The following is a 10,015-nucleotide window of genomic DNA, read 5'->3' on the forward strand; positions in this document are numbered from 1 at the left end:
GTGAATGGAATGCATTGCCTGAGTGTGATGTGAATGTAGACACATTGAATCAGTTTAAAGGATAGTTGGCTGAGCATTGTGTGAGATATAGTGTTAACCTCCCATGATGAGTCTCTGACTCCATGGAGGTCAGATATGTCAATAATATTAATAATAATAATAATAATAATAAACATGATATGTTTTGAGATACAGTGTCTGAAAGTATTGAGCAGCATGTCTGTATTAAATTTTGTTTGTATGGCAAAACAGCTAGTAGTTAGGGGAGGAGCTGTTTTGTCAGTTTTCAAGGCAAACAAAAGCTTACTTATGAATGATATACACTTTATTGAAGCAAGGCTTAAGTTTCTTTAATGTGAATCTCACCAAAGAAGGGTTGTAAACATATTGTACAATTAATAATCATGGATGAGCTATGGTTAGATAATTAGCATTAGTATTAGGTCCATGCGGTTAGTTGCGTGGTTATACGCTTTGCAACCATATGCCTGGGAAAGGAGTGTCCTGCGTTTAATTCCCATCACTGACATGAGGAACTTAGGATCTTTCTCAGACATAGCCAAGTTAGCCAGTCTTAGGCGTGGACTGCAGGGTTTTTCTCCCCAGCTTATCTGGGTTTTTCCTCCCACAAGCAGGCAAATCGGCCCCGTGAACACAAGCTTCTACAGACATAGGCTATCTCCAGGAATAAGGCGTAACCAACCTATTCCATACGATTTCGGTTCCGAATGTCTACACAGTAAAGAGTGGAGGTCTATGCGTGAGCGTAAATAAATCAAGAAGAAGTATTAGTATTATTCCCAAGTCTCCATAGAGTCTGAAGCTGCTCATAGCCAGAGATCAAACACTCACAGAAGACAATAACTGTTATGCCTTGCATTGAATACATTTAATGTTGGACTACTTACCAACCACTTCAGCAATGGATTCTGCTCATTCACTACCCACCAAACAAAAAATCTCCTTCTTTGCTTCCTTACTTACATGGCCTTTATATGGTTTCCAGAGATGACCTCTTGTTCTTGTATCGCTTATTATCCTATGAAATAATTCCCCTATATCTGTTTGATAGTTTCCTCTCTCAAATTATTGATCTCAGTGATATCCTCCACTTCCTATATCTCAAGTTTTGAAGATCATATTCCCTCAAGCTGTCCTCATACTTGGTACTGAAGTCCTGAGTCAGGCTCAGTTATTTGCCTCTGCACTCTCTCCAGTGTTTCCTTATCACCAATATAGCCAGGTGACCAAATTTGTGCACAGAAATCCAAATGACGCCTAATTAGTGCCTTATAGAGCAGAACTATCGCCTACTTATCCGTACATGTCAGTGTTCTTCACACTATTTCAGCAGTTTTCTGGATAATCCTTAAAACTTTCACAATGTGTTCCCTGAATTTATTTCCTATCTGCTAAGATCCCCAGATCCCTTTCTTCCACTACCTGAAGCAAAGTTCTCTCAATATAATAAACCTCATTCTATCTTGCTGATGTTATTCTGTCACTTTAGCAGTTGCATTTTGACATGATATGCATTCACCTTGTTCACACAATAAAACAAAAAGTTAATGATATATATTACTTGATTTTAAAAAAAAATCAATCTTACATATACATATTTATGTTGTTATCATTTTTATGATATTTTAATTTTAGTTTCAGTATTTGTGTATTAGTTACAACTTGCAATAACCACTACTTATTTTTATAACTGATGAGAGTGTATGAACTCCTGGTAATACATGAATGTATGTAACGGCGTTCTGTGGACCATCTTGTATAGGCCCTTTAGTTTATAAGGTCTGCCATTAAAAATAATAACAATAATCACAATCTAGATATACCAAACTACCTTCAAAAAACCAGTGCGGCCATCAAACACACACACACACGCACGCACGCGCGCGCGCGCGCAGTTTAAATGTGATGATTTGTATGTACATCAATTTAAGTGGTGTGGGGAAGACAGCATGGGAAATGTATTCTTTGTAAACGAAAAAGAAAAAATGCACATACAATGAGACATCGAGTATAGTCCATAAGATAAATTATCTTATCATATATCGTGTGTAATGCACCGCTTTTAATATATGAAACCAATATTTTATATACATAATTATATATGATAACAATTTAAAAATATTTTCTCCATTACCCATTAACGACTGGCTGCGCAAAAAATGAAGAAGGAAAAAATAAATATACGTATTGTATCTTCAGGAACATAATACAAGAAAGAAAAAGAAATCACAAATACCACATTGAAATGCTGTTAAAACAAAACGCATCTCAGCGTTCACATGGCTAGCAGACGATAGCATGTCAATAGTATCTCTCACTGGAGTGAGAAAATATCGTATATACCAAGATCGTGTATTATATTTATATTCAATATATATATATATATATATATATATATACAACACTAAAAAAATTATCTGCAGAACTCTTGCGATTTTGCTCAGAAAACAAGACAACAGAAATGTAAGTTCCTGAGAAGCCAAGTTACTTGCCCTTCGCAGGCTTTTGAGCCTAATAGGAAAGATGGGAATCTGATAACAGCAAAACTGGCTTGCTATCTGATTTCCGCAGTCATCACTTGAAAATTAACACGATTTCTGTCAGACGTGCGATGAAAATATACCGCACATGAATATCACCAATCCGTATTTTTAATCCTTACCAGTATTGTTATTATTAGTAAGGATTAAAATACGAATTCGTGATACTTACGCTTGTGAGATTTCCAAAAGGTTCCTCCTATTCCTGTGTGGAATTGGTCTTTTACTGTGAATACAGCTTAAATAGTTATTTCTTTTATCTATCTAGTTTGTTTTTTTTTTATTATTTTTTTACAGAGCAGTATTTGAGATGTGAATACCTATGTAGATCTGTTGTATGCTCGATTATAGTCGCTGACCTGAGGAACCTTTTTCCTAGTCCTTTCAAAATCCTATACTTGGAGACCTCTTTGAGGTCGCCAAGTATAGGATTTTCCATCCCCAAATCTCTGGTTATTGATCCCCTTAGTTCAAAGAAACTGACCGTAGAACTCACAATGTCAGACATAATATATACCTTTCAGGCTTAAGGACCACTAGGTGATGACAGTTGTCTGTTAAGCTCTCCCCATTGAGAGCATCAAGTTAATATTATGGATGACTGAAAGGTGGCGGGCGGCTGCCCTTGCCGATCTTCAATAAGTTATGACTAAAATAGTTCTATCTGCTCCTTTTAGGAATAAAAATAATAAAAAAAAACGTTGGGGAATTCATTTTTCTTTTTTTTTTTTTTTCATTTGTCATACTTCAGACTCAAATACCAAGTTCTTGTAAGTAGAAATTCACACCTAACCATAGAATTTACATCTAAAAGCAGAGCCTACTGTAGTCCCGTGGTAAAAAACGTAGAGTCGCTGGTTCCTGTTCACATTTTTTCACATTCAGTGGAGTTATTGTCTTGCTAGTAATGCTCTTCACACCATCAATAATTAACTAGGAACATTTCCTCGATTCGAGGTCAGCATTATAGCGGTTTCCACAGGCTCGCTGCCATATTATTATTGTTGTTGTTATACAGGCACCTCCATGGAGTCGAAGGCTCATCGCGGGAGACCCAGTCTATCCACACAATCTATCATACCTCTCCTTGAACCCATTAATTAACAGACAAAGACTCTGACGACTCATTCCACTCATTCACAGCTCTCCAAGCAAAATATCCAGTCCTCACACCCCATACTAACTACAACTTTATTCAACTTCCAAGGATGACCCCTTGTTTTGGTCCCTCTAGTCAAATGCTGAAACATTTCCCTGCATCTATTCTATAAAACCCTTTGAGCAACTTAAATGTGTCCATCATATCCCCCTCTTTTTCTCCTATTAACCAACTTCTGCAATCCACACACCTTCAGTCTATCCTCATAGGGAACATTCCACAGGCCACTCACCATCTTGGTCACTCGTCTCTGAATCCTCTCCACAACTTCTTCATCCCCAAGAAACCCAGGGGACAAGACTTGAGCACAGTAATCTAGATTTGGGCATATCAAGGCCTTATAAAGAGAAATAACAACTTCCTTATCTGTACTAGTTAATGTGTTCTTCAATAGCCAAGTAATCTTATTAGCTACCTTAACAATATGTCCTCTGAACTTTAACTCTCTATCTACCACCACCCGTAAATCTCTAGCTTCATCCATTTCTGGGAGTACAGTGTCATCAATGTGATAAACGTCTTGTAATCTATTTATTCCAAAATGCATAACTGAACATTTCTCGACATTAAACTAATACCCATTGACTTTTGCCCATATTGCTAGCATATTTAAATGGTCCTGCAAGCTTTCCATATCGCTTTAATTATCTATTATTCTGTTTAATTTTGCATCATCAGAACAACTGAATATTTACTTTCAGGTTATTTCCTATATCATTTATGTACAAATATAGTACATGGGTCCACACTGTTTTGTAATACTTTAGGAGGCTTCTAACCAGATGACAATCTTGGTGCTACTTACACTTCCAGGATGCCTGGAGGGAGTGTGAATATAGCACCGTGCTGGGGACACAGCCCAAGGTATACTTGAATCAAAGTCTAGGTACTCTCTCTGTGGAAGTTATGTTCATTAGTGTTTCACTCCTGCTGCATTCCTCCCAATTTGTAAATTTTCAGCATAAATAACACGACACAGCAAAAAAATCTGCTGAAAATCAACATAAAATCCCGAAAATATTTTAAAAAATGTAATAAAGATTCCAAAGAGACAATAAAAAATACCTTCTTAAAACTCTAAGAACCGATATTTCAAAATTCAATGCAAAAATAAATAAAAATACATTTCCACATCCATTTTACATTTCCATTCTACAGACTCAATAACATATTAATGACATGCATCATCATTTGCATGTATCAAAACTTGATCTGTCATTACTCGCCAAACCATAACTGGTATCCTCTATAAGTGTAGTTTTCAACTCAGTTATCCTGACTACTTAATGCTTTTTGAGACTAGTGGAACATGTGCTGAGGTATATAGTTATCAAACACGTTTGTCATCTACTCAACAGCATGCAAGCTTTCACCTGGCCTGTTCATAAAATACTCGTAAAGAGATAAAAGTCAGCCATCAAACTGTCGTCCAATTGCTTTCTCCTCAATAATGCCAAAAGTAATGGAGAGGATCAGCGGTCAACTTCTTCATTAGCTGGAGACCCACACTTAATCATTAATCACCAATATGGATTTTGCCACTGTTATTCCAATGCAGATCGCCTAGTTAACCTTTGAACAAGAGCCATGGAGAAGTTTGAAGAAATGTACATTTTTGCTTTTGATATTTCCAAGGAATTTGGTTAAGTTTAACACGAAAGTCTTCTTAACAAGCTAGCAATTTATGGTTTCCTTTCTGCCTTTTGTCAGTTCCCCTCTGGTAATTGAATGGGTGTCATGGTGGACAATTTCCTCTCAACAGGTTTTCCTCTGCCATTCGAGTGAGGACAGTAGAAGGGTAAAAAAGAGCTTTAGTTGATGTTGAATCGCATTGTCTCCAAATAAGACCAAAATTTTTAGTGTACTTTTGTGTGACAAATGAGAAAGAAAAAATCCACTTACGTCTTTTATTCCATATACGGAGTAGGTTAGGCTGTTTTAGCCCTATCTACCTTTTGGAAATTAAGTGAGAAGTTTAGTCCTCAGGTAGCCAATCATAGATAGCTGACCAGAGACTATCTCTGATTATAAACGCGTGTCTAAGAAGAGAGGCTTACAAGTACCGTTATCTATGTTACAACTGAACATAGGTAAAAAAAAAAGTAATAAATAATATTATATGTAAAAAATGGGAGAGAATGAGATCTTCTTGCTTCAATTCAATTAATTTGAAAGAAACACTTTAAAAACTAGAAAAACAGATGGGAAGAAAGCGAAAAATACTAGGACTGGGCATCCGCTCTTGGAGATCAGCCATCGTTCGCCGTCGATTATATTGTCCCGCATTATATATAGGTTCTACTAGTGCCACTCCTTTAAAAGTTTCAAAAAAACAGGAAAAGTATTATATTCGCCCATCATTTCTTTCCAGGAGCTTTTTTAAAGTTGTTTTGCAGTCTCATATTTGAAAATACCCTGAGAAAAAGTTTTCATTTCTTCCACTACCATCTGAATCGTAGGGGAAAGTGAGATCTTTCTACTTCAAATCAAGTTGCAGTTCTTTTCAGATATCATCTAGGCAAAGACTTCTGTATAATATGGCAGTTCTTTATTATTTTTTTTTCTTTTTGTCAACATTATTTAGATATTCGCTGCAGTTAAAAAAAAAAAAAAAAGGCGAGAGGCACTTATGAGCTTTGGAGGGAAACATGCTCCCTTCAAGAATATTCCTGCAGTCTTCTGTGTTTATTTGGCCCCGTAGCTAAGTACCTTTATAAGGACTTGTGAAATGAACATAAGTTAGCCCGTAAAGAGGTGATTTTCCTCCGTGATTTTCCTCCCAGAAGATCGGAGTTTTTTCATCCCTCAAAATGCAAACCAGGCGGAGGATGCATGCAATTAGTGGAAATAATATACTGACTTCATAATGTTAATTGGTTCAGGTGTGACGTAAACCAACCGAATTCGACTTCCTCTAGTATACAGAAACGGATTAAGCAGGCATTGGACCTGGCGGCCGCCAGGGGCCCCGTGCTCGAAGGGAGCCTTGAGGGCCCGCTTTTCCAAATGTACAAATGATTTTTTTTTTTTTTTTTTTTTTTGATTATTCCTATTTCCAACTCATTGGGAGAAAAAACTTTCTCTATCTTAAAAAGGGTAAAAAGTTACCTAAGAAGTACGATGTCATAAGAAAAGTTAAACAGTATGGCACTATTGTATATATTGTATATAAAACAAGAAGCATTAAATAACATCGATACTCCGAAAATAATTGATGAATTTGCTAGGCAAAATTCGAGGAAAATTTATTTAACGTTTCACTCCAACTTAAATATATTTCTTTCTTTTTTTCTCAAAATATTTTATTATTTTGTTGTAATTTTAAATTTATATATATTTTATACCTAATGATATTATAAAGAAAACTTTATTGTAATGTTTTGAAATAAAAATATTAAATCACATATTGCTTTTGTTTAATTTTTTGTTATAGTTAAGCTTTAGTTCACTTTGTGCATATGCATATATAACACCTTTTAGGGGCCCTCGTAAATTTTACCCCCAAGAACCCCAGCCGACTTAATGCGATACGCAATTGCTAGTGTATGTATCAAAAGTAAAACAAAATCGAAGATTTCTCGCATTTTAGGGTGTAGCAATATCTTTCCCCCCCTCTGGGTTGTGTCGTCTCTTCTATTTCTATACTACTTATGAATTAGCCATCATTGCAGATGCTCAGTCATAGGTCGTATGCAATGCGTAGTGTGTATTCTCAAATCGTCTACTCAACTCTCCCCCCCCCCCCTCCATGATTAAATCCTGAGTGCGCCATTGAGCAATATCAGCAATATCATAATTTTTTACTTGAAAATCGTGATTTCCACATTTCGCTTCGGGTGCAAAGAGTGATGACGATCTAATCCAGGATTCCTGAAGTGAAAACGCAATCCTGTTGTGATGCTTCTACTATTTCAGGCACAGGGAAGAAAAACACGATGTTTACTATACTTTTCTCTGGTTCCCCTATAACCGATAGTAATTCATATCGGAGCAGCTGAAGGTCAGGTCAGTCGAAATCCACCACAGCAAAGCCGAGTTCTTTCCTGCAACGAAATCATTGTAACAGACTGATTTGTCACACTTCTTTGCATATCTCAGGCGAAGATTATCATTACTTCTGTTCCCCACTTTCAGATTTGCACATGGACTCTTACAGGCCACGGCAGTACTTCTCTTTGCAGACAATTTCTATACTACACCCAATTAGTGGATAATCTCTTGCTTAATGGCTATACGTCCGGCAATTGAAGAACTTATATCAAACTCCAAATGCTCTAGCCACATATGAATGTTGGTCTGCCTTCAAATGTGTAGTTAAGTATTAGCTTATTCATCCGCATTTGTACCAGTTATTCTCTCTGACTATTTTGATAATTTTTACACATGGAGGGGGGGGGATAAAGTACTGTTTTAAAGTTTCATTCGCTAGAGATAATCTTTAATAGCAATTACTACTTTGTAAACTGCATTTATGATATGTGTCAGCCATATGGAATCCTGTCAGAATAATTTGTGCATGCCACCTGTGCTTCAAATAGTAACAACGAATATACTTTAGGAATATTTTAAAAAATTCCCTAAAGCCGCTCCAAGAGGTGACAGATTAATTAAATTAACTAGAATTTAATTAATCTGTCAGTGGGAGATGGTGATTGTGAAATTGTAAAATGAATCCTACAACTGTCCTGCGATATATTAAAAGTAATCTCACAACTGTTTCATGACAGAAGTTTACCTATCACACACAGAGTCACAACTTACGGGAAAAATAGTCACAACTTACTCAGCAATAATAAAAATATCCTCGAAACAAGAAAAGAAGCAGAAAGACTAGTACTCTTTCCACTCTCTCTCTCTCTCTCTCTCTCTCTCTCTCTCTCTCTTTTCTTCCGAGTAGGCTATTCTTTACTCTTCCTCACACACACACATACACACAGACCAGATGATGAGTGAGCATTACTGGAATAATAACGTCGTTTTCCTTATCCTTAATAAGATTCTGTCTGTCTGTCTCTCTCTCTTTTTGTGTGTGTGTGTGTGTGTGTGTGTGTGTTAGACTTTCCTGCATGGTTCTCATCAGCGGACTGGTATCCATTTTATACCACCTAAAACTCAAAGAAAGAGGAGCAAGAAAACGTGATTAATTGTAAAATGTATTCCTGTTAAAACAAGTCTCATGACGGAATTAAATGCCAAAACATTCTGTTTGAGAATCTATGAAACATCCAACTATATTTTACGAATAGTCAGAGAGAGAAGCAGGTTCTCTTAGTTAGCAACTGAAATGTAAATATATCTTGAACATCTGCTGCTGGTTCTATCCTTTCAGGCTCAGTTAAAATGAGGAAAATTAGGAAGTCACGTCACTGAAACAGACATATGTAGTTCTAATTATTCTGTATTTACTATTGAAGCGTACATACCTGTATATACCAGTGCCATAGGTATTTTACTGTTAATGTTTTCATTTTTTTTTTTAATCCGAATCCGCCTAGGAAAAGTTGTAGACCCATTAATGCCGTTAGTCAGTAAGGGTTAAAAAATCACTACCTGCTAAGCTAAACACGGAAACTTTTTCAAGTCACTTCGGGCATCCAATAAGCAGGTACAATCTGATACCGAAAAGCCAAATGCATTTATCGCTTAAAGATTCAGAAGCATTCAAGTTTAAAAAAAAAAAAAAAAAACATTCCCAAACATCCAATGGGATTCAAATTCACAGCCTATCAGTTGGATGTTGTTTTTGTTATGATTTTTAATTCGTAACTATGGCCACGAAGCCCGTGTATTTTGTCATAACTGAGTATATTCTTTGAGTATACACATGAATTTAGCAGGCATAATACCACTGTCCTTCATGTCCATACTTGCCGTAATTTCAAACAACAACATCAACCATTTTTATACTTTGTTTATCATATTGCGCTGATGTTTCGCTCCATATAAACACATAAAATATTCTATTTTATATTTCGAAGTTGTTTCATTTTCTAATAAATTTATTAGAAAATTTATTATAAGGCTCAAGAGTTCCCTTTATTAAGCCTATAAAATTCATTTGTAAAAATTCAGAAGTTTTATTTTTTTTCTCTCGCTCTGTAAGTTTTTTTTGTTTTTGTTTACATTCATATAATACTTAATATCCGATAATTAAAAGTATTTATCTGTCCTATTTTTTCTCTCTCTTTTTTTTATTGATATCTGGTTTACATCTGACCGGGATTTGTCTATAAAATTCCATTTTTTTTTTTTTTTTAAATAGATATTATTCAAAAGTTAATTAGTGCTAGAAGAG

The 10,015-nt window shown here is 35.8% G+C and overlaps 1 protein-coding gene across 1 annotated transcript in view; it reads right to left on the minus strand.

The window, feature by feature from the left end:
- LOC150092832 (F-box only protein 47-like) overlaps nt 1–9,162 on the minus strand; it is a 188,610-nt gene extending 179,448 nt beyond the window's left edge. Inside the window, exon 1 of the mRNA XM_090414293.1 lies at nt 9,144–9,162. Coding sequence (XP_090270419.1) covers nt 9,144–9,162 — 19 coding nt within the window. The remainder of the gene's footprint in view (nt 1–9,143) is intronic.
- Between the last annotated feature and the right edge of the window lie 853 nt (nt 9,163–10,015).

The sequence above is a fragment of the Typopeltis vanoorti genome, chromosome 25, assembly GCF_054136105.1.
Source record: "Typopeltis vanoorti isolate ZY-2024b chromosome 25, IOZ_Tvanoo_1.0, whole genome shotgun sequence".
Classification (NCBI taxonomy): Eukaryota; Metazoa; Arthropoda; class Arachnida; order Uropygi; family Thelyphonidae; genus Typopeltis; species Typopeltis vanoorti.